Source organism: Zea mays, chromosome 10 (genome assembly GCF_902167145.1).
Source record: "Zea mays cultivar B73 chromosome 10, Zm-B73-REFERENCE-NAM-5.0, whole genome shotgun sequence".
In the NCBI taxonomy this organism is placed as follows: Eukaryota; Viridiplantae; Streptophyta; class Magnoliopsida; order Poales; family Poaceae; genus Zea; species Zea mays.
Window position 1 is genome coordinate 101,924,503 of NC_050105.1, and position 25,566 is coordinate 101,950,068.

Sequence of the window (25,566 nt, forward strand, 5' to 3'; positions counted from 1 at the left end):
TAGTGCCCTGCGCGGCTCTTGCGCTGGCTACCGCGCCACGCGTGGCCCCAGCAGCTCACATCTGGCCGACATCGCCGATTGTCTACACACGCAACTGTTCCAGCACCACTGGACCCTGCGCCTGTGATGCCAGTACACCAGCCCCCCGAGGCTGTCCCTGTGACACCCCCTGGTGAACCATCATCCGATGGTCACCCGTGCCAAGGCCGGGTTCAGGATGCCTCCTGACACCCTTGTCTTCATCACCGCTGCTCCACCTACGACACCATCCCCAATTCCATCCTCGGTCCGGTCCTCGCTTGCTGATGCACATTGGCAATGGAGGAAGAATATACAGCCTTGATGAGCAATGGTACCTGGGAACTTGTTCCTCGGCCCCGTCGCTTGAACATCGTCACCGGCAATGGATCTTCACGCATAAGTTTCTATCTGACGGGTCCTTCGATCGTTACAAGGCTTGTTTTGTTCTCCGGGGCTTCACTCAACGCCTTGGGGTCAACTACGACAAGACTTTTAGCCCGGTTGTAAAACCGGCCGCCATCCGCACGGTGCTCGCCCTGGCTGCAGCTCATGACTGGCCTATTCAGCAGCTTGATGCGAATAATGCTTTTCTGCACGGGACGCTCAGCGAGACCGTCTACTGTAGTCAGCCTACAGGGTTCGCTGATCCTGCACGGCACAGTTTGAAGCTTAACTTGAATTTTGAAAAATATTTCTTTCCCTACTGATGCAAAAACGATACTAAGTTCATCTTTTATCGTAATCATGTATATGTGAAGTGTGTCCAGATACTTTGCTGTTAACTTGTTTCTAACCATTTTTCTAAGATTTTTTTTTCTTCACATTTTGCAGATTTGTCGTGTTGAAGACATAACTGTCAGTGGCATAGTTAGGGGAAGTATAATTCATATTCATAGAGCAAGGACTGTGACTATTGCAAAGGATGGCACAATTAGTGCCTCAGAGTTAGGTGATTCTTTGTTATGATTTAATAGTTAATATTTAATAAAGGTGCTAAAATATGCTATCTTAGTGACATGACTATTTAACCATGTAATTTGTATTCTTTGATAGGTTGCAAGGAAGGCATCGGAAAAGGAAAGTTTCTCAAGTATGGAGCTGGTGGTGGTGCTGGGCATGGAGGCCGAGGTGGCACAGGGATTTACAATGGAATGAGAAGTGAAGGAGGCCTAGAATATGGCAATGCTGATCTTCCATGTGAGCTAGGAAGTGGTAGTGGCGGTTCTGCTTTGTCAGCAGATAACACTGCCGGTGGGGGATTAATTGGTTCGTTCCATCTTATCCCATAAATCTATGTTCTGGAATCTTGTATATTACATTTGGCTCCCTTTGTCTTTTTATCTTTCCCTCTCCTGAATTCAGTGCATTTGGTATCAAACTGCTTTAATTGCTGAACATTTTCACTTCCAGTTATTGGATCCATGAAATGGCCACTTTCAAGGTTGCTAGTTTATGGCTCGCTGAACTCTGACGGGGAAAGCCATAGAGGCACATCGGGAAATTCAAATGGGACTTTTAAAGGTGGAGTTGGTGGTGGTTCTGGAGGATCAATTCTTTTATTTCTTCAATGGTTTCTGCTAGAGAAAAACTCATCATTATCGGCATCTGGTGGCAATGGAGGTGTATACGGTGGTGGTGGAGGTGGTGGTGGTAGAATACATTTCCATTGGTCATATATTGCTACTGGAGATGAATATGTTCACATTGCTTCTGTCAATGGCACAATAGTATCAAGGTATGCAGTTCATGTCTAATGGTGGTTGCTTGTTTTTCATGGCACTTTACATGATTGCGCTATTCTGTAACTTGTGGGATTGGCTATTTTACTATGGTTACATGGTGTGATTTTTTCTTAAGTTGTGCGCTTATCTGCAGTGGATTTCTTTGTATAACATGTACATGCAGAAAGGGCGCATGTGGCACTTAACAGCATTCCATCTTTTACTATTTCTGGATAGTACCGTGAAAAAACCAGTCCCATTTCTGCAGAACTGCTACATATACCGAGGGCTGTAGTTCTGTTGCAATTCCAGTTTACAGTTTCACTACTTTGCTATTTGATGGCATTTTATGTAATCACTGCCATTTTTTTTTGGAAATTCCTTGTTGGTTACTTTCACCGCCAACAATGGCGGACGCAGGACAAGAATTCGGGGGGGGGGGCAAAAAATCACATGACAAAATCAACCAAACCGTAAATAGGGCTGGCCATTTGGGTTATTCGGGTTCTAAAAAATTCGAGTTTCAAAAAATAAGAACCGAACCCGAACCTAAATTTACGGAACCGAACCCAAATAGACCGAAAAATTCGGTTCGGACGTTCGGTCTATTCGGTTCTTCACCAAACCCGAATAGTACACATGCCAAGATAAACAGGTTCAGACAAACTGCACAGAAGTGCATACAAGTTCATGATGCCGGAGTTGGAGTAGGATGCCGAGAGCCGGAGCGGGAAGCCGGAGGCGTGAGCCGAAAACTGCAGCAGCTAGAGGCCCAGAGCAGCGGAGTGCCGGCGCGACAGTGGTCCTGTGCGGCAGAGAGATGGATCGGCATGGCTGTGGCAGATCTATGCGACGACACGGCGCGACAGCGCTTGTGTCCAGTCTCCCTCTCGCGACGGCACGGCTCGCTCGGTAACGACGCGACATGGATTGATGTGCTACGCGCTACGCGACTTCGCTCGGTTCTCTCTGACCTGGACTTGGGGGCAGCCGCCACTCACCTAGGAGAGAAAGTGCAGAGGAGAAATGAGGGCGCTAGGCTTTGGGAGAGAGGAGGGCAGGCGGGCCTTGCCGAGCGAGTACTAAAAGCAGCATGCCTTCTCACATGAACAATATATGTCTCGAGTTGCTCTCTTAACATTGCACGATTGGCGTATTGTTCACATTAGTATTACCCTGACTACCGGTTGCGGAACCCCTTGAAAGCGGCTGAAAAAATCTCCTCATTTATCCAAACAAAGAGTAGCGATAATCATGAACAAATCAACTACCTATTGCTGCAAAAATGCAAATCTAAACAAAATTACAATAATCATCAACAATCAACAGATCACCTGCCAGCCTGCTGGAGTCTGAACGGGAGGCAGGGAGTGTCGGTCAACGCAAAAGCAACTGTGCCTCAGCCCTCAGAAAAGTCTCGCTTGTGAAGATTCGGAGCTGTTTGGAGTGGGGTGTCTCGTGGCTTGGCAATGATCGCACCTTGTTCCTCCTCTTGTGCCGGTGTTTGTAGTCGTCGTCGAGTTTCCTTTGGCCTTGTGCTGCCCGTCTTGGGGAGTCGGAGCGGAGCTGCTCGTCACTTGTGTTGAGCTCGGCAACGATGACTCGGGATGGACATTGTGTGTGGGGTTGCTGTTCTTTGGTTTGTTTGTGCGCCCCTGTGTAGGTTTTGGGCCCGATTTCTCTTAAAACTGGGTCAATTCCTTTCTTCTTAATGGAGAGGCAAAGCTTCTGCCATTACGTTCAAAAAAAAATTCAACATCTGGGTTTATCTTTGGCACCCTAGCCCACAACCCACTGTTTCTCTTCCTGTTGGAGGTGGAGCATGACGATCAAGGAGATTTCCAAGGCTAAAAGGAAAGGAGTGAATTCTATTCGGGGATTTTCTCGGCCGGGACCATGTTTCGGTCTCTTCTTAATATAATACCGGGAGGGCGGTCTTTCCCTCCCCGGCCGAGTTTTTTTTTGGAGTGCTGCAGGAGCAAGTGCGCTCAAGGAGTTGTTACAGGTTTAAAACCTTTAGTTGATAGTTTCTTATATGAGCTAGGTTTTTGGTGGGCCGGGGAGTGTATCCCCTTGTGTACTTCCTCTCTTTTCGTATTAATATAATGCACAATTTTCTTGTGGGTTCGAGAAGATTATCCACCTCCCTTGATCAGCTTAAGTTTTTGGGTTGAACTAGTCGGTGCATGTAACTCAATACTAATATAAATTAATGAGTTATATTATATATTAATCACACCCAAATCCCAACATAATATTGGAAAACAATTATCCAAATTGTAGCTGAGGAACTGACTGGCAGAGTGAATTATAATGATATTACCTTTCGCTTGCTTGATCGGTGATGTTTATGATAAAATAAAAAAATATTCTCTCTTTATGCTTAGTACAAGATAAATTGCAGACAATTTGTGGCAACAAATTCCAAGATGTATGTAGCAGTGCAACTTTTGCCATCTACCATCTTTGTGCTTCATGACAGAAGTATGTTTCTGACAATTCATATTGCCTTTTCTTTTTATAGTGGTGGATCTGGTAAGAATGATGGACATTGTGGAGAAGATGGAACAGTAACAGGAAAGAAATGCCCCAAGGGCCTATATGGAACATTTTGCACTGTATGGACACTAAACACTTAATTTAACATGTGACATATTCTGTTGTTTCAGTAACAAAACGATATGAGACAGGGATATTTTTAAGTGCATATATTCAGTTGTCTGTTCCTTTCATTGAAGTTGTGTAAAGTATGGCATGTGGAACAGTTGTGAGATTTTCTATGTCCTGTTGAAATTTGTTAGTTAGAACCATGCTTGTAAATAGAGGAAGTGCATATAGTAAATGTTCAGAACTGATGTCCTAGAGTATAATTATGTTTTGGTTAGCACTGCCATCTTTTTGCTCGTTTCTGTGAATTGGTAGATTTATTTTAATTTGGATGCTTGAAAACATTGCTGATCATCAATTGTGCCAAAAAGGGCTAGACACTAGTCAGTTAGTCTGGCTCAGCCTAGAGCTAGTGTTGCTTGGACAGTTATACTTTTTCGTGATGGGTTCTAGTTCCTTGTTCAATACAGGGGATATGACATAGTAAGAGAAAGAACTTGACATTATCACACATATGTGTGTTCCACGGCACTAGCTCATCTTCCTCTGCCTCCATTTTCCCCATTTTTATTCATAGATGAAGTCCTAAACCACTTCTAAGCCCCAAAACACCTATGTGCTAGGCAAGGTGATGCTGCTCAGCCTAGCATCACTTTTTGAAAAAGAGCTGATCATAGTCTATTTCAGGAATGCCCAGTTGGTACATATAAAAACGTTGTTGGGTCCAATTCATCTCTGTGCATCCCGTGTTCTGTGGATAGTCTTCCAAACCGTGCTGAATTCATATATATAAGAGGTAGGTCCTTAACTTGCCTAGTGATTTATAGTATATCATTGTTGTTTCCTTCAATATCCTTAATGTTGACTGCTAGAAACCATCATTAATTTTGACTCTTGCTAGGTGGTGTTACCGAGCTGCCATGCCCGTATAGGTGCATATCTGATAAGTACAAGATGCCAAACTGTTACACACCACTTGAGGAACTTATGTATACTTTTGGTGGTCCTTGGTCTTTTTCAATCATCCTTTCTTTAACAGTTATTCTTTTGGCACTTGTCTTAAGTGCTCTAAGAATTAAGATTGGTGAGAGTGATATCACCTACCGGGCAACTAATGCAATCCACAATGATGGTTGTTCTTTCCCCTTTTTGCTTTCTTTGGCCGAGGTATAGTTTTTATTTTCATTCATCATATTTTATTTATTAAAAACTATTGCAGAAGAACTGAATCTAGTGCATCGAGCAAATTACTCCATAGACATTTCTATACATTCTTTATTTTAAGAATAGCTATTGACTACCACTGTCATATTTAAAAAAGAGTAAAATACACTGTCGGTCCCTAAACTTGTAGCGTTGTATCATCCTGGTCCCTAAACTTTCAAAGTGCACATCCAGGTCCCTAAACTTGTAAAATTGTATCATCTTGGTCTCTGAACTTTCAACATGCACATTTTGAGACCTTATACTTTTTTGATTGGTCATCAAAGGTTTAAACTATTTGGACCTGTGATGACACCAAAAATAAGTTTATGAACCTAGATGACATAATCATAGAAGTATAAGGACCAGAGTGTGCATGTTGAGAGTTTAGGGATCAAGACGATACAACTTCATAAGTTTAGAGGTCTAGATGTGCACTTTGGGAGTCTAGGGATCGAGATGACATACCTCTGCATGTTTTTAGGGACCGGTATTGTATTTTACTCTTCGAAAAATTCATGAGGACCACATGCCTTCAAACTCCAAAGTTGATCCTTGTTGCAGAGAATGAAACGAATCTGTCAATAAATATAACTTTGAGGGTGCTTGGTTTCCATTCTAGATTGCCTCATCTCACTCAGCAAGAATTGCAGTTTGGTAGGGCTAGAATTCCTTGCTTTACAAATCAAGCTTTTTTTTATCGGATGTCTCCGAAGAGACTTGCCAAGCAAGCTTACCCACCCTAGCAAATATATCCTTGCCCACCCAGGAGAGCTGATTTGTCTCTGCTGCTTGGGCAAGATTTGCTCTTCCACTTGTGTGAACTCCCAGCCAACAACTAAGTGCCATTGAATCGAGCTTGGTTCAATTTGGTTGCAGCCAAATTGAGTTCTTGTCCCCAAATCGAGCTCCACTATCCTTGATTGAGCATCTGACTCAAGAATCAAGCAAACGCTCCAACAAATCTGTTTGTGTCCTCCCTGGGCCATCAAGGCTATTGACAGATTAAGGGTCCCTTTGGAGCATGGGGATTTCAGAGGAATCATACATGAATTCACAGGAATTATTTCATTATCACAGGAGAAACACAGGAAACAGAAAAATTCGCACATTCCAAAGGGGGCCTCAAAATAGGTTTTTTATGGAGACGAAGGAAAGTGGCCAAATGTGGCCATTGTTTAGTTGCATGGACCTAAGTGTGCCATCCCAAAGAGCTTCGTGGTCTTGGAATTTCCAACCTCAAACTTTTTTTTTCGAAAACGCAGGAGAGCTGCGTATCATTATATTAAGAAGAAAAGGTGAGGATAAAAACCTCTTACAATGCCACACGAACCCACACACACTAAAGGATAGCTGGAAATACAACGATAGTATGAACAACTATACTCATGACCATGGAAACCCAAAACAGAAGGTCGCCGATTAGTGCGCTGGAGCGGAAAGGATGCTATCTAATCCACTGGCTCCAGCCCTACACCAGAGGTGAGACTCCTCCTTGACCCACTTGATGACCATGCTAGAACAAGGCTGCACACCATTGAAAACACAACGGTTGCGGTGATTCCAGATGGCCCAAGCTCCAAGTATGATCAAAGAATTGAGGCCCTTAGACAGCCCCTTATGCGTTGGATCACCCGGGACCGTGACAACTCCTTCCCACCAATCTTCAAAGGAGATGGTTGTGATTGAAGAAAATAGATCCTAATCGTCCTTGGATAGATTTTCATGTTCGAGTCCGTGACCATGAGTGTGTTTAAGCTTTCTTCTCTATTGCAGTGGTTTCAGAGATTGGTAATGGGGCTGCAACTTTGTTTTGGACTGACATGGTGATTTATGACCAGAGTATAGCTGATCTTGCTACTCAAGTCTTGGTATTACTTTCCATAAAGAAAAGGAACAAGAGAACAGTTCTGGAAACATTAACTAACCTTACCAGGGTTAGGGCTTGTTTGGTTAGGGACTTAGGGGTGGATTGAAAGGGATTGGAGGGAATTAATTCCCCTCCTATTCAAATTTGAATAGGAGGGGTGTTAGAGTACTGTCAGGGCTGATTTGGTGATCAGGGATCCTGAGGGGATATATGGGGGAGGAATCCCCTTGCTATTCAAATTTGAATAACAAGGGGATCACTCCCTCATGGATCCTCTGGTGATCCATGATCACTAAATCAGCCGTTAAGGTTTCGGGGCTAGTCCCTGTATAATTACTTGCATACCCTCAATGTAATGGGCTTGGCCCAATTACTCAACTTATATATATATACACACATGGTTATGGTTTCCCACATGGTATCAACACTATGTTAATTCTTCTTTTCCCACTTCTCTCTCTCCCACCCAGGTGACGGCTGCCCTCCACAGCCACCGCCCCCCTCCACAGCCGTCGCCGGCCCCCTCTACTCCGGTCACCGCCGACTCCCTCAGCTCCGGCCACCGCCGGACCTCTCCCCCCGCCGTCGGCCCCTCTGCTCCGGCCACCGACGACTCCCTCAGCTCCGGCCGCCGCTGGACCCCTGTGCTTTAGTAGCCGCCTCCCCATGGCGGCCCTCCCCCAGCTACCACCGGCGCAGATAGCCCAGGCACCGCCGCCCCGGCTATTGCCGTGGGCCTGGCCGCCGCACCACCCAGCCCTGGCGCGACCACCACCGCCGCGGCCCTGCCCGTGCGGGCCAGGCCACCTCCCGGGCCACGGACGCCGCTGGGTTTTCACAATGGGATTTAATCCCCTCCAATCCCCCTCAATCCACCTCAAACCGAACAAGACCTTAGGGATATTCAGGGCGCCTTATCTGCTGCATTTTTCATAGAGTATTTTGCCATTAGAGATATAATCTCAGAAGTGGTACTACAACCAGAGGTGGAAGACACTCATGTTTGGAGGTTCTCTTGTGATGGGGAGCGTTCAGCAAAATCTGCTTATGAAAGCCTGTTTCTTGGTACAATAATTTTCAGATCTTCGGAGAGGATTTGGAAAACTTGGGCACATGGGAAATGTCATTTTTTATGTGGTTAGTGACTCATAAAAGGTGTTGGACAGGTGATCGGTTAGCACAAAAGGGGCTTTCTCACCCTTCTTGTTGCCCCCTTTGTGACTAAGAAGAGGAAAATATTAACCACCTGCTGTCATCATGTCTTTCCATGAGAATTTTGTTTTCTCTTTCTGCGCCGAGTTGGACCACACAGTCTCGCTCCCCTGTCAGACGAGATCTTTGATGATTTGTGGGACAAAAGCTCAACAAGGGTGCCCGATCATATAAGGGATTCAATTCCATCATCTTCGGGGCTTGGATGTCGTGGAATCTTTTAATCAATGTGTTTGATGGTGAACCTCCTAGCCTATTGCTTGCTAGTGAGGAGCTTCATTTTTGGGGTTTTGCTAAGGCGGCAGACATAAATCATATCATTGCCTAGGGGTTGTTTTTGTATTGAGTGTGGTAGTTGTCGTCTCCAACTCTTGTTAAGGGCTGCTGTTTGAAGCCTCCCTTGTTTGATCGGGTGGTTCTTTTCCTTGTTTCTCAATAGATCCATAAAAAAATTCTAGTTTGCAATGTGGGAGGCCTCAATCGCACGTGCTGGAGAGATGCAGTCAGGGTCATGGTTAACTCTACTAAACCTGATTTGGTCTGTCTCCAGGAGACTAAAGGCAGCTATTTCGAGACGGATGGTAATGTCGATGTTGGGATCTGATTTTGATGAATTTATTTTCCTTCTGGCTCTGGGCACCAGGGGTGGCATCCTGTTGGCTTGGAAGAGTAGCAGTTGCACAGTACTTAATAGTAGGGTCGACACTTCCTCAGTTTCTGTTCAGTTTGCTCAAGACAATGGTATTGGGTGGTGGTTCACAGGAGTCTATGGTCCTCAGGCAGATGAGCTCAAAATTCAATTCCTGCATGAACTGCGTTCTGTCCGGTCGGTCTGCCATGGTGCTTGGGCGGTGGGTGGTGACTTTAATCTTATATACAAGGCCGAGGATCAGAGCAATACCAACCTTGATAGGTCTATGATGGGTCAATTTCGACGCTTCTTCAATGATCTTGAGCTGCAAGAGCTTGCCCTAAGTGGTAGAAGGTTTACCTGGTCGAATGAGTGTGAAGCCCCTACGCTAGTACGACTAGACAGGGGTTTTCTCCTCTCATTGGGAGAATTTATTTCCTAATTGCATCCTCCAGAGCTCTACGTCCACGATTTTAGACCACTGCCCCCTTCTGCTGGGTTTGCATGTGTTCTCCCAAGGGAGGAGACGATTTCACTTTGAATGTTTTTGGCCGCGCTTGGAGGGTTTTCTAGAAGAGGTGGATTGTGTTTCTGAAAAAAGTAAAATTTCCTAATTGACTACTAAAAACTAAAATGTACCTAGAAAGAAGACGAATTTATAGCCCTTTTCTTGATAAACTCTTGCATGTTGTGTTTGTACTGATAAATGGTGTGTTCCTCTTCCTTTGTAGGTACCAGGGGCAAGCAGGGCAGAAGAAACTCAGAGCCATGTCCACAGAATGTACTTCATGGGACCTAATACTTTCCGAGAGCCCTGGCATCTCCCCTACTCACCTCCTGATGCGATAATTGGAATTGTGTAAGATTAATAATATTAGAAATATAGAGTAGCTAAGTGCCATTCGAGATTTGTATTACTGTTATTCACTTGACATGATGCAAGAAAAGTTAATTTGCAGTAAAAGGATTATATCAAATTTTTATTCTCGAATGTGCAAGAGAACTGCACATCTTTATATTAAGGGGGTGTTTGAATGCACTAGAGCTAATAGTTAGTGGCTAAAATTAGTTGAGACATCCAAACACCCTAGCTAATAGTTTAGCTATTAGCTATTTTTGGTAAATTATTTTTTTTTCTAAAACGCGCAGGAGAACTGCGCATTAGATATATTAAGATAGAAGAAATACCAATGGTCTAAAGAAGACCATAGTACAGAGAAACAACAAAAAAAAATATAAGAAAATAAAAATAAAAATAAAAACAGCCAAAACTGCTCCTAAACTAAGGCCAGATGGTGCCCAGATCTTTGGCACCCGCGAGACACCACCTCTGAGCGTCGTCTTTGATATTCTGAATAATCTGGTTGCCACTAGGAGCATCCCCCTCAAACACACAATTATTCCGCTGCTTCCAAAGCCACCATGCCACCAACATCACAAGGGAGTTAATCTCTTTGCGCAGCGCATAAGGGACCTTGGCCTCCAAATTAGCCCACCAATCTTGGAAAACCAAATCATCCCTCGCGGGGGAGAACTGCCGCAGATTAAAAAAAACTCGACCTGCAAGGGGTAAGACAGCCCCCGGGCATTGTATTAAGAAGAAGACCTTCTCACGCAGGTCGAGAAAACCCCCGAACCCCTGCCCCACCCATACACAGCGGCATCGAAGCCCATGTGAGAATATATTAAGATAGAAGAAATACCAATGGTCTAAAGAAGACCATAGTACAGAGAAACAACAAAAAAAATATAAGAAAATAAAAATAAAAATAAAAACAGCCAAAACTGCTCCTAAACTAAGGCCAGATGGTGCCCAGATCTTTGGCACCCGCGAGACACCACCTCTGAGCGTCGTCTTTGATATTCTGAATAATCTGGTTGCCACTAGGAGCATCCCCCTCAAACACACAATTATTCCGCTGCTTCCAAAGCCACCATGCCACCAACATCACAAGGGAGTTAATCTCTTTGCGCAGCGCATAAGGGACCTTGGCCTCCAAATTAGCCCACCAATCTTGGAAAACCAAATCATCCCTCGCGGGGGAGAACTGCCGCAGATTAAAAAAAACTCGACCTGCAAGGGGTAAGACAGCCCCCGGGCATTGTATTAAGAAGAAGACCTTCTCACGCAGGTCGAGAAAACCCCCGAACCCCTGCCCCACCCATAACCAGGGAGAAAATCCTAAACCACACTTCCCTAGAGAAGACACAAGAGATTAAAAGATGATGCACCGTTTCATCCTCTTGATCACAAAGGGGGCATTGAACAGGATGGTCCAAACCCCTCTTTGCCAAGCGATCTGCAGTCCAGCACCTATCTCGAGTCGCGAGCCAAAGAAAGAACTTGCATCTTGGAGGGGCCCAGTTTCTCCAAATAAGCTCAGCAGGCGCAAAACCCACCCTTCCCATCATAAAAAGATCATACGCCGATTTGGACGAGTAAGAGCCTGAGGGGGAAGGTGTCCATATGTGCTGATCTGGAACATCTGATAACAGTTGAACCTCCCGAACAAGATCCCAGATCTGGAAGAATTCGGAGAAAGCCATAGAGGAGAAATTGCCCCTAATGTCAAGAACCCAACTGCTACCATTAATTGCTTCCTGGACTGTTCTTGACCTCACAGCCTTCTTGTTAACAGCAGCAAACAGCGAAGGAGCCCAATCTGCAATTCTTTTACCGTGCAGCCAGCGATCAGTCCAAAATTTGGTGTCAGTTCCACTGCCCACAACTGACTGAACCGATGCAGCAAAAAGTGCAGCAGCATTGGGATGAACTTGGACATCCAAGAAAGCCCACGGCCGCTCAGGTTGTGTTTTCTTCAACCATAACCATCTCAAATTGAGGGACCAGCCCATAACTTCAAGATTTGGAACACCTAAACCACCCAAAGTCAATGGTACACACACCTTCTGCCAACCCACTAAACAGTGCCCACCATTGATATTTTTGCGGCCTTTCCAGAGGAAACCTCTCCTAATCTTGTCAATGGCTTTGATGACCCATTTGGGGCATTGAAGTGCAATAAGGTGGTAAACTGGAATAGCTGAGAGGACAGATTTGACAAGAGTAGCCCTACCCGCCGGGTGAATAAGAGCAGCTTTCCAACCAGGCAATCTATCTGCAACCTTCTCAACTAGAGGGAGAAGGTCCCTCCTGGAGAGCTTTCTAATAGACAAAGGCAGGCCCAAGTACTTGCAAGGAAAATTCACCAAATTACAAGATAGCGTCTCTTGGATTGCCAAAACCTCCTGGTCATTGCAGCAAATCGGAGTAAACGAGCTCTTTGCTAAATTAGTAACAAGTCCTGAGGCTTCACCGAACACCTTCAAAACTTGTTTGACTGTCTCCAAGTCACACCTCACCGGATGCATAAACAGAACCACATCATCGGCGTATAAGGAAATTCTCTGTCCAATTCCCCGACGAAGCAGCGGCTGTAACAAACCATAGCTCTCAGCCTTCAAGATTATTGAATTTAGAACGTCCATAACACACACAAAGAGCATAGGAGATAAAGGGTCTCCCTGACGGAGCCCCTTTGATGATAAATCAACTCTCCTGGTTCACCGTTAACCAAATTAATTAATAGTTAGTTAGCTAATTTCACTAACAATTTTTAGCCAACTAACTATTTGTTCTAGTGCATTCAAACACCCCTAAGAAGAAAAATAGAACAATGTCCAAAATAGACCAAACAACAGACACCATCTTGCAGTGATTAAAACCGAAATTACAAGAAATAATCCATCTACACACTACACGCTCAGGGTATACCCACAGGCCAGATATCTCTAAGCCCAGCAGCACCCGCCAAGCACCAGAGCCTGGCATCCTCCTTGATGTCGTGAATGACTCTAGGGACACTTGGGGGCACGCCATCAAACACACAAACATTTCTATGCTTCCAAATCCACCAAGAAGAAAGCGCCACCAGCGAGTTAAAGCCTCTTTTCTTCTCTTTACATACTCAGGCTGCTTTCCACCGATCCTTGTTGCTAATGTTTAGAAAGAGACTAACTATTTGCATGAAGGTCGATCGAACTAGTTGCTGTTTTTTAGGTAGGTTTGGATGTTCTTTTAGAACCATCCTTTGTGTAGGATGTTTTCCCCCTTGGGTGAGTTCTATTCTACCATCATTCCAGCAGAGTTGTTACATTGTTCTAGAGGATTGATCTATTCTAACTTGAGGAAATGATTTATTTTCCCAAGTACAGAATGACTTGTGAGAAATACAGAAACATCAGAACTAAGCTCTGTTTTTTTCCTTTCAGTTATGAAGATGCTTTCAACCGTTTTATTGATGAGATCAATTTGGTGGCTGCATATGAGTGGTGGGAAGGATCTATACATAGTATACTTTCTGTTCTTGCGTATCCTTGTGCCTGGTCTTGGAAGCAATGGCGCAGAAGGAAAAAAAACCATCGTCTTCAAGAGTATGTTAAATCTGAATATGATCATTCATGTCTCCGCTCCTGCAGGTCACGGGCTCTCTATAAAGGCTTGAAGGTGAGTAGTCATGGTACATAAATTTTATGTGCTATCAGCTATAAAAAAGAAATGCCATTTTATATAAGAATCAGCAGCATCGCTCCCAATCTCCTGAAAAATCAAAAGAGTAGCAACTGTACGATGGAGTGCAGGTGCATGTAGCATGAAGGTTTGCATGCAGCAGTCCTGCCACAAGACAGAACCCAGATGTATATGGAGCACTAATCAATTGAACAGTTGCTAACTTATTGACAAATTAGTCAAGGTCTTTAAGGAGTCCTAGTGTTATGAGCATGTAATCTCTAGTATTATCCTTAAGCAAGTTATCTAGTAGTCGGTTAGCTAGGCGAGTTGAAAGAGTTGGTTTAGTTATGATAATTAGTCTTGTTTAATTAGTTTCCTAAGCTATAAAGGCATTCATTATAATTTGGTTGAGATCAATCAGAAAAGAAAATACAAAAGTTTTTTTTCTTGAAAACGCAGGAGAACTGTTCTTCATTATATTAATTATTATGAAGGTGGGAAAACGAGACCCTGTACAACACACACCATGCCACCCTTAAAAGTCTTTACATACGTGCCTGTGGAAACAAAGGAAGGCAACAAAAACTTACTAGACTACTACTAGACTAAACATTCTGGGAGGGGGCAGTAAGAGGGATAGCCTCCGATCCCCTGCCATAGCCCACAACTGATGCTCCTCCATAGCAAAACCCAAAGCACCAGCCAAGCTGGGAGCATATTTATCAAAAACACAACTATTGTGATGATTCCACAAGGTCCAAGCTCTGAAGATCACAAGAGAGTTAACCAAATGCAAAAGTTAATGCAACGTGAAGTTCTTGGGGCTGTGTGGGTGTGGCCTGGGTGCTGTGTAGTGCCGTGTTTTGAGTTTTTGTGTATGTGGCGGGGGAAGGCTGTGTTGGCCTACTATGTAATGTGTTGTTTTTTTTCTTTTCTCTCTTTAATGAAATGATATGCAGCTCTCTTGCGTGTTCGAGAAAAAAGAAGTCCCTGCATATGACCAGATTATCCTCACCTCACCCTAGTCAGGCCATTACCTACATGAATTGGCTCACTATTTAACCAGTTCTTGTGGTGTATCTCTTTGATTAAACCCCAAGGTGGACCCCTGGACAAAGGAACATTGTTGCCAGAACTCATTAGTCATTAAAGGAAGAGCTTGGAGTTGGGTGGATATCTGCTGAGTTTCATTTTTAATGAATTTTGATAACTCATCTAGCTTAAAGACTGAATGGTGAACCTGTTCACATACTTCTGGAATTTAATGTATTAAAGTATTACTATCACTATTTTGTATATTTTTTGGTTTGCTTGTTAACCTGTACTATGATCACTATTGTATTGTGAGCCGAGTTAGAACACAATATTGACATTTTATTGGATGTATATGAACAAAGGTACATGTAGTGCACAACTAATTGTTTGAACTTTGGCAGGTTGGTTCAACTCCAGACTTGATGGTTGCGTACATAGATTTCTTTCTCGGGGGTGATGAGAAACGACTTGATGTAGCATCCACCATTCAGAAGAGGTTTCCCATGTGTCTAATTTTTGGTGGTGATGGAAGCTATATGTCCCCATACTATCTACATAGTGATACATTGCTATCAAATCTTCTTGGCCAGGTAAATTCAGATTTTGCTGATGATAATACCATTTATGTTTGGGACTGCTCCAGCTCCAGAAAATTTGGTGTTGGTGGAGCAGGTCATTAGGTGCTCCAAAAAATCATACAGATGGAGTTTTGAACTTTTGGTGGACATTTAGATAAGTCATTTCATTTATTATTTAGATTAAATAAATATATATATATATATATATATATTTAAATATTTTAGTTTATATTATAAACTACAGCTTCACGCTCGAGCTACAACCTAGAGCAGTCCCAAACACCCCCTTATTGTTTATCATAATTAGATTCTTAGATCCACATTCCATTTTTGTTTCCATTCTCTTGTCATATACAATATATATAGACCTCTGGTTTGTGATAATGATGATTGTATTGCCCAAAGCATAACCTAGTTCCCAAGCAAACCAAAACATAACCTGATGCACAGTGTGTGGTTCTAATGTTTTTTGTTAGCCATTGATGTACATTACATTTCCTAGTCTATTATTGCATGAGACACAACATCATGTCTTATATCTGTAGGAGAATAGAATTGGTGGAATAATTCTTATATTGCATTGGGCCTCATGAGCTAATTATATAGAGTACACAGGACTAACACCCTACATGGGTAGACAATGTGATACTATTCTTATTTACTCTTAACATCTTCTGTAGTCACATGGGGAGTATTGTAGATGGTGCGATTGGATAAGAAGCTGACAAGTTAGGATCACCCTAGTCATAACGGTTGATGCGTCGTGTATGTTGTGACTCGAGAAGATGTCAATGAGTCCTCATGCAAGGCGCTAGATGTAGCCAATGTCGAGACGGTTGCACAGATGATGTGGGCACAACGATGAGCCATGGGATTAACGAAGACACATCAAGGCGGTTGTTGTGGAAGACAGCCAGGGCCGTCAAAGACGTAGATGAATACGATGACATAGTCGGTGGAGAGATGATACAATCAAAGCCTCCAAGGATGAACCGTGTGTTGGGGTTGCCATACCCGACAACTTGTCGTGGACAAATGCACAATACACACACTAGTGTTGTCAATACTAGATGTATAAATAGAGGGGCCCCAACTATGCATCAACGTATGAGGGACTAGGAGAGATGGCCACTTCGATAAATTGCATTGCACATAGCGAGAGATTAGAAGATGCCGATGCAACACACTATTGTCGGAGTAGACGAAGTAGGTGGAGTTGAGGTGGCACGCTAATGACATGGTTTTGTTAGTAAAAAAAGTTGTACGGAGGCAGACACTTCTAACTTGAAGGTAGTAGACTTGCTCGGAGTGAGTAGTTCAGACAGAGGCACCATGAGCGTCGGGTAGAGCTCCAAGTTGACGACGAAGACTCGATCAAGAGGATGAAGACCTTGTGTCGACATATGGCGCAACAAAGATGGGGACACATGGGAGCAACAATCCAGTGTCTCAAAGATGTGTGTAGTGCTTGGTGACAGGTGTCACATGAGCTGAGTGGATCGCACGTAGTCGGTTGTACTATCTGAGTACGTCGAGGCTGAGCGAAGGCGGAAGAAGTTGGCGGAGGCCTGTTGATCTGTGGTGGTGGTGTGAGCCAGCTATGGAGACATGTGAACAAGATGACCAAGAAGTGACGCGGGAAGGCACCCCCTCGACCTTGCATGCGCCACCAGGCCGCACAATCGAAGAAGCAAATATCGGTAAATCAATGCCAATGCCGGAGTAGATAAATGAGGTGACATGCGGTGGGGGACTCAACCCCATCAGTGATTGGGCAAACAAAAAAAAGAATACAAGCAGCAGGTGATCAGGTGTACCCAACAATAGTTTGCAGACTCTGGTCTTTGGCCTCTCTTGTGCACAAAGAGAGACCATATTGTGTTAGAGTGGCCTTATGTTTGCTGGCCCATTAGGGTTCCATATTTGTACTGTTTGGTTGTAGCTATTGTTGCACACTATTCTATCCAACATGGTATCTCAGCCTTAGTTTTTTTTCTTTCCCTTCTCCCTTCTCCCTTCTCCCTACAGTCGTCACCGCCACAATGGCTGGCCGGTCGCCGCCCCTTCCCTCCTCCGGCGAGCCCTTCCCCCCTCTCCCTCTCTCCTACCGGGCGGCGCTGGCCGTGCCCCCTCCCTCCGGGCGCGCCCCTACGGCCGCCGGCGCGCTGTCGGGGCTTGTCCTCATGGCCGTCGACCCCGCGCCGCCACCGCTGCCGGCTTCGGCCTCGCTGGCGACCGACCCGCGACGACCGCGCCTCCACCGCACGCGCCGTCGCCGGCTCCGGCCTCGCTGGCGCCCGACCCGCGCCGGCCGCTCTTCCTCTGCCTATGTCCCAGGCGGCCGTGTCCGGCCCCGACGGCGCTCGGCCTGCCCCTGACGTCTCCCTCCCTGACGCCACGTTGCTGCCACCGGGTTTTCTCGGTGGCTTGCTCGGTGTGACACCGCAGACGATCGTCTACATCCAGTCGTCCACCCTCACCTCTACACTGCGTGCCCCTTCGGATGACGCTGCAGCCATCCTCGCCGCCACCCAGGCCGCCGTTGTGGCGACTCGCCAGCGGGCCCAGGATGTCACCCGTGCTCTTGAGAAGGAGCAGGCGGTTGTTGATGCCATCGAGCGCCAGTACGCCGAGACCTACTGTCGTCTCGCTGGCAAGAGCGTGTTGGATGGCTCCCCCACGTTCGCTCGTCACAGCGCGACATATTCGAGCCCGCGCTAGTCTCGACTCTTCGCGCCTCTCTTCATGCCCAGGTGGCGGCCCTCACTAGCATCCGGGCAACCGTGACCGACGTTCTCGCGCCGTACTCCACTCAGTACCCTTGGTGGCGTGACCAGGTCCTGCAGACCCTCCGCTGCTACGCCCTCGCCGACCACGTCCTCTCCACGGTCGCCGAACCGATGGAGGATTGGCTCCTGCTGGATGATGTGATGCTTTCTTGGATCCATGGCACCCTCACGGTCGAGCTTCAGGACATCGTTCGAGTGTCGGACGATACTACTCACCGGATCTGGGGTGCCCTTGAGGCTCAGTTCCTCGGCAACCGCCAAACTCGGATTCTGTACCTAGAGACCGCCTTCCGCCAGAATGCTCAGGGCAATCTCTCTGTGGACGAGTACTGCCGTTAGATGAAGACGATGGAGGACACTCTCCGCACCCTCAGGGCCCCCATCACCGATGAGAGCCTCGTGCTCAACCTCCTCCGCGGCTTGAGTCCTCACTTCGATCGCGTGGCCCCATCCTCGCTTTGATCGCAGGCGAAGCGTGTAGAGGGGCTCGGGGCTGTCACACCGAGCGAGAAGCGAGGACTCAAGCCCAACATATTGGAACAAAAGAGGTGGAGGGTGGTGTGGGGAAGACCTGGAGGCGACCAGGCAGGCAGGACCGACTATAGTGCGGCCCGGTGTGGCTCGTCTCGAGCGGTGGCGCGAGCTGCCGGAGTCGAACGATGTAGGGCAGCGTCGGGTGCACAAACGGGGACATGAGGTGGCGTCTTCGACTGTGGATGTTGGGGTGGCGGAGGGTTGGGTTGCGGTCTATACGACGGAGGATGGAGCAATGACGGTGCGGGTCGGGGTCATGCGAGAAGGACATAGAGTGGCCTCTGCCGCCATGGCAGCATGGTGTTGGGGTTGACCTGGCGTGGGCCTCCACCATGATTGTGTGGGATGGGGCAACGCCCAATGTCCTTCCTGGTGAGCGTGGAGAGGGCGACAAGGTGGTGCGGCATCGCGAGAAGGCCTAATATGCTCCTTGACGACAACAAGGATGGCAGCAGGATCAATAGGATCTAGTGGAGATTGCTCTCTTCGAGGGCTCGCTACGCGGAGGTTAGCAGCGGCTAGAGTTAGGATCTAAACCTAGACCCGCGATACCTTGTAGGAAAATATACTTGGTGGAATAATTGTTGTATTGCATTGGCCCTCATGAACTGATCATATAAAGTACATAGGACTAACACTCCACATGGGTAGATAATGTGGTACTATTTCTGTTTACTCTTAACAATATAATCTAGGTGGAGAATGTGACTGATCAAAATGAGATTTTTTTGGTGGATAGAGGGTGGGAACTAAGGGTTAAAAAGCCTTGCAGCCTTTTTAGAAAATTTAATTGGCTTGGATCACATATTCCTTCTTGAGCTTGTATGATGCTGATATCATTATATGTTCTGGTGTTCTGCTAAAAAATGTGGAATGACTTTGATTTTGTCATCTTTTTATAGTATGTATCTACTGCGATCTGGAATAGATTAGTCGCTGGTTTGAATGCTCAATTAAGGACAGTAAGACAAGGAAGTGTCCGTTCTACTTTGGGCCCTGTTGTTTCTTGGATCAACAGTCATGGGAATCCCCAACTTGAGAGACATGGTGTTCGAGTGGAGTTAGGGTGGTTCCAGTCCACTGCTTCTGCATATTACCAGCTTGGTATTATCGTAGCTGTGAATGAGAACTTCTACAAGAATCTCCGCCACCATGAGCATGCCACAGAATTTTGTGAACGCTCAAGGTTTGAAAAGGAAATACCAGCTACAGTATCATTTTCTAATTCCTATAGAATGTATTACTTGCTGATTAGTCTTTATATAACTGGAATGCTTTTAATTCTACAGGAAGAACGTTGCAGTTCCACTTCAGGATTTCAATCAGGCAAATCTGGATCAGCCTTGCACAAGCTATGCTGTTTCTAGAAAGCGATTGACAGGTGGAGTCAATGGTGGGATCATAAATGAGGGAACGCTCAAGTCACTGCACTATAAAAGAGACTATCTCTTTCCATTCTCATTGTTATTGCGTAATTCCAGGCCTCTAGGCTATGCGGTAAATACTGGACCCATATTTTAAGCGCAATACATGCACATGCTGAATATGATGATAACCTTGACTGGAACCATGCTATAATATTGCAGGAAACATTGCAATTGCTCATTTGTATTGTACTTCTGGGTGATTTCTCCATCACCCTGCTTATGCTTGTACAGTACTATTGGATATCTGTCGGAGCTTTTCTTGCCATACTGCTCATCCCCCCTCTTGCTTTGCTTTCACCTTTTCTTGCTGGTCTCAATGCACTTTTTAGCCGAGGACTAAAACGATCTTCAGTGACCCGCATTTTTGCACTTTGGAACATTACTTCTGTTGTAAACATTGTAAGTCTTTCTGACTTGTTTGTCCACGAACTATCTTGTTTAGTAACATGTTCATATTTCTGTTAGTTCCTGTTGCAATCAGTCAGAATTATGTTGCATTATATAAGAGAAATTATTACTGCATGTTGTTGCAAGTCTCTCAGTCAGCACATAGTGTTCTTGTTGGCTTGGCATAGCTCCCTGGGAAGTAAATTCCTGTTTGGTACTACATGCGGGGTGCATCTGATGGTAAATATTGTGGCTCGTGCTACATGAGAGTAGATCTTGAATCTTGTTATACATGCATGAGTCCGACCTGCATTCTGAAACAAAAAGTCTGGCTATTCAACTCTTTTTTTTTTGTAAATAGGGCATTCACATATCTTACAGAATCACAAACCATGGTAGTTTTAAGTTTTAACCATGACAATTTTATGCAGATTGTAGCAATCATATACGGCTCTTTGTATTTTTGGCTCTCTTCTTTGGCGGTGTCCTCAGTTCATCAAGTATACAACACAAAAAGGTTTGATTCTTTCAATTCCTGCATGGTGATATTGGAACAGGATCCCAGTTTTCACCTTTTAAAATAAAAGAAAAGTAGGGTCATGCTGTGCTTGTACTTTCTATGCTACAATATGGAATCTAGAGTTAAATAAATCTACTACTTGTAGTGATGTTTTTGCTGTGGATCCAAAAAATGAAATCGTCCAGACTGGCTTATTGTTATGTTCAAAAGTGAGTGCTTTAGAAAAACTCGCAGGATAAATGCAGCTTTCAAGATACAATTTTTAGTGGGGCACATTGTAAGTTATAGATTTTTTATTTCAGGGATGTGCAATTGATATCTTTGTTTTACATCACCTGTGCAGCTTCAAGAGTAGAGAAGACAATGAATGGTGGATACTGCCTACTATCCTTTTTCTCATCAAATCACTGCAAGCTGGACTAGTTAACTGGCACGTTGCCAATTTGGAAATCCAGGACTACTCGTTATTTAGCCCGGACCCAGATAGATTCTGGGCAATGTAGTCGCCTGCAGCAAGCTAAGAATTGCAGAAAGCATGGTTTAGTGATCGCAAGAATGGCAAGTATTAATTATTGGATGCTGAATATTTGCGTTTTGTCCCTTGCAACGTCATCAGCCCAATACAATCTCTGAATCTGAAGGGGTCTAACACGCTGGCTGGAACTTCCTTCTATTTATGGGAAGCGCTCCTGCGTAGTGCACTAGTGCAGATATGTTCATTTTCTTTTTCTCAGTTTTTTTCCCGTCTTGGTCGTGTGCCTAGAATAGGTCTGTCGCTCGGTGGGGATTAGATTTGTGCATTTTCTTTGGTTCAAATTAAACCGTTGATTCGAGTGTACAGCAAGAAACTATTGTGATTGTCGCTCTAGATGTACATCACTGTAAGTATAATAGTAGAACCATTTCAACTGTATACAATCCTCAAAGGAAAGTATGTTTCTTTCTATTTTCTTTTTCCTATTGTCATCGTTGCCAATTTGTTTCCAAGTAACTGTCGTTTTCAATTTTGCTCGCTAACAGAACAACATCGTTTGGTAAGAAAATGGGGCAAAAGTCCCAACGGATTGAGTAAACTCCGTTTCCTTAGCACTCTCTCCCTTCCAAAATAGTAATCATTTTAGCTCTAGATTTTTATTTTTATATTCATATGGATGATAACGAATCTAGACACATATATAGAATATATACATTAGTTAATATGAATCTACTAAAAGGCTAAAACTAATTTTAATTTGGGACGCACCAGTGAGAGAAATCTCTCTTCTCCCATTGTTCTTCCTCTGCTCTTGATGCTGGAGTAGAGTTCCTCTGCTCTTGATGCTGGAGTAGAGATGGCAGTGGGTACAATAATGGTGAGCACACAGCCATACCATACCTACCAGAGAAAAAAATATCCCACTATCTATACCCATTATTCATCATTGGTATAAAATTATCAAATACTTATATCCACCATGGGTATCGAATATCTATACCCACCAATGTTATAGTAGACATGATTATTTTAATTATAAAACTAATTATAAATATAAAAATTGAAGTCACATATCTCACCAATAATGAAAGATATAAAAAAATTTATTGAAGCCAGTATAATTTTATCATGAGTTCAACAACATTCAATATTAAATGATAGCATATGTTGTCAAACCACACAAAATATAGCACACAACCTAAAATAGAGTTCTCAACGATCCCATACAACATTAAGATAATTATTTAATTGTCCAGTACACAATACTTAATAGTTAAATATTAAAGGCATATAAGCTGTCGGAGTTTAAGGACATCCTTCATTCTTTCTCTTCCAATTTTATATATAGCATTTCCAATAATCGTGACATATATTAGATTAATAAGTTTCCTATCGGGTTGCTCGTATGTGACAAAATAGAACATATCATGCCCACCATACTCGATGGGTATAGTAAAGTGCGCAATAAAATACACGTGGGCATCAAAATCCGTCATACTCGTGTCCTAATGCCGGTAGCGGGTTTTGGGTAACCACCATCTCTATGCTAGAGGGTCGTGGTGGTGAGGGGCTCACAGGCGAGGCATGGTGGCGCACAGCCTAATGCCGGTAGCGCAACGCTTGTGCCATTAGGCTCGAACATGTGTGAATGAGGAAGAAAGAATGGGGATTGAAAAAACTAGTGTTTGTTCTAAGATAGCGGTGATTTTGAGGAACCATTTTTTTTAAAAAAAAGAGATATGTTGGAGCTAGAGTTTTGGCTGAAATCTCTTTTGTGGCTTGTTATAGGGAAATGGAATGACTTTAGTCAAGCTAGTGGAGTTACTCTTAGTTTGTAGCTAGCATTAGTCTCTATCAAGAACAATATCTACATCCTGATGAGATCAATTGATCTAAGCTACATCCGAATTACTTCCCTTTCCTGGTTTGGTTTTTTACTTAGGAACTAATATTGTGTCTATTGGTCTGGACAGGTGGGACCCAAAAAAGGGAACAATAAGGGCACAACACTAAGACAAATGTAAAAAGTGGCTTACAAATGTCTTATCAACCGTCTTGTTACCCTGTCTTGGCTCGGGGTATTAGGGTATTCAAGGGACAGTCCCCAAAATACAGTTCTACCTTTAGTTACTTGCTATATCCTAAGGATATACTGTACAACAATATAAATGGGACATGTTACAACCCCAGTATTACACACACCTAACTATGTACCTGCACCACAATAACGACATGCTAAATACAGACAACTAGGACGACTGTAGCCAATAGGGGGCCCATCATGTCCATACTACATTGATACTGCCCCTCATTCCTAAGTGGCGGACACCCTCAACACGTGGTCTTCGGTAGTGCTCTTGTGATCCTTGCTTGGGCCCATGCCTACTTGATAGGTGAGCAGACTATGCCTATAGAAAAGTATTCACTATGGCATTTACTGCCTTCGTCATAGAGGTGATGGTCCTAAATCGAAGGCCTTGGCTTCGCGAGGGGCGAAGTTTATTCCTGTAGTCCTTAGCGGGGCCCTCATTGAGGCCTTTATAGCCTTCCATGGGACGATGGCAGTCATAGACGTATTTCCATGTTGAAGGGTCTGGCTCTCGAGAAGCGAAGTCTCTTTGACATTCTATACAACCTTTGATAAATCATGTGTGTATGGGAGTGAAATCCACTAGTCCAATAGTCGAGGCTCTATTTGGCCTTCTCCTCAACAGTAGCCCCCTCGAGTGCAAGGCTCAACATGATAAGCCGATCCCGAAGTCTAGGGAATGGTTCGAATGCTCCCCTTGATCGACGACTGAGCGATTTTGGGGGGCAACATATTTTGTGGCCGTTGGCTGAATGATTGATTCAATTCATTGGATTTCATCATCACTGCATTTATTATTATTTTATTTTTATTTTGAGGCTTATAAAACGGGTATCAAACAACTAGGGTTTCATTCGTGTGTTTCGCTTTCACTAGTATTGCCTTCCTTGCCCACGCCTCTTGAGCCAACCGGCATTGTTACTGTTGAGTTGTGATTGAAGGGTTGCCCACACTAGCGCGTATTAAGCAGACGACTCATTCACGTTGCTGGTATGTAATGCCATCGTCTTACTCATCAAGTACCAGTAGTGACATAGTAGCTCCACTGCTGGTGGACACTGTTTTGGCTATTGGGTTGCCGTCCTCAAAGGAAGTGTTGTCTGCCATGGTATCGCTAGGTGGGGATTCTTTAGGGAGACACACTGACATGGGAAGGGAGTCATATGTATTCAGGTGTTCTCGGACGGGGGTGGGCCGTGTTAAGATGGAGGAATTGGGTTGTTTTGGTGGAGGGCTAGACATGCCCCCAGGTCAGAGACCACACCAGTGCCATAGGGCGAAGTGGTGGGCTTCAATGTTTTCTTTGCAGATGGACTCCAACTGTTGTGTCACCCTTGATGATGAACATGGTACAAATCTCCATGAACTGTTGGAGATGGTTATTTGCATCTTCTGAGGCTTCACAAAAGAGAATCACCTAAACCATGTTGAAAGGAACATGGACGCCTAAGAGGGGGTGAATTAGGACTTCTAAAAACTTTGATAATCTTGTCCACAAATAAATCCCTAGAACAAAACCTATGTAGATAAGTAAACTAAAATGTGCAAGCTAGGTTTTGTCTAAGTGTTGCTATCTCTATCGCAAAAAGAGTTGTGCAACTTAAGTTCCAATCCTAAATATTCTAACTAGGAATAGAGATTGAAACTTAAGTACTTAAAGTAAATGCGGAAGCTAAAGAGCAAAGGTAGAATGCAAACATTCGTGGACGACACAGGTGTTTTTACCAAGGTATCTAGAACTGCGCAAGGTCCCCACTAATCCTCGTTGGTGCCCCTACGCAAAGGGTAGCTCATGCGAGGGCCAATCACCACTGACGAGTAACTATGTAGAGAGCTATGGGTTGTCTCCACACGCAAGTGGTGCTCCACTTCTAGCTCCTTTGGGATGCTCTCCACCATCTTCACTATCGAGCTTCTGGCCGAAACACCGTGGGTCTTGTTCCCTCTGGTACAT

At 44.5% G+C, this 25,566-nt stretch overlaps 1 protein-coding gene and 1 pseudogene across 2 annotated transcripts in view; both read left to right on the top strand.

Annotated features, from left to right (window-relative positions):
- LOC103641500 (uncharacterized) overlaps window positions 1-21,908 on the top strand; it is a 36,047-nt gene extending 14,139 nt beyond the window's left edge. The window contains exons 9-22 of the mRNA NM_001365042.1: window positions 853-970; window positions 1,075-1,287; window positions 1,432-1,756; window positions 4,267-4,360; window positions 5,037-5,145; window positions 5,251-5,516; window positions 9,997-10,124; window positions 13,538-13,772; window positions 15,215-15,403; window positions 19,617-19,900; window positions 20,004-20,211; window positions 20,301-20,540; window positions 20,960-21,045; window positions 21,392-21,908. Of these exons, the coding sequence (NP_001351971.1) occupies window positions 853-970; window positions 1,075-1,287; window positions 1,432-1,756; window positions 4,267-4,360; window positions 5,037-5,145; window positions 5,251-5,516; window positions 9,997-10,124; window positions 13,538-13,772; window positions 15,215-15,403; window positions 19,617-19,900; window positions 20,004-20,211; window positions 20,301-20,540; window positions 20,960-21,045; window positions 21,392-21,551 (2,655 nt within the window). The 3' untranslated portion in view covers window positions 21,552-21,908. The remainder of the gene's footprint in view (window positions 1-852; window positions 971-1,074; window positions 1,288-1,431; window positions 1,757-4,266; window positions 4,361-5,036; window positions 5,146-5,250; window positions 5,517-9,996; window positions 10,125-13,537; window positions 13,773-15,214; window positions 15,404-19,616; window positions 19,901-20,003; window positions 20,212-20,300; window positions 20,541-20,959; window positions 21,046-21,391) is intronic.
- Window positions 6,681-10,490, top strand: LOC100383533 (LOC109940016-like pseudogene; annotated as a pseudogene). The gene has a single exon (NR_151633.1). The product of NR_151633.1 is annotated as a protein-like pseudogene (transcript).
- Window positions 21,909-25,566: the final 3,658 nt, after the last annotated feature.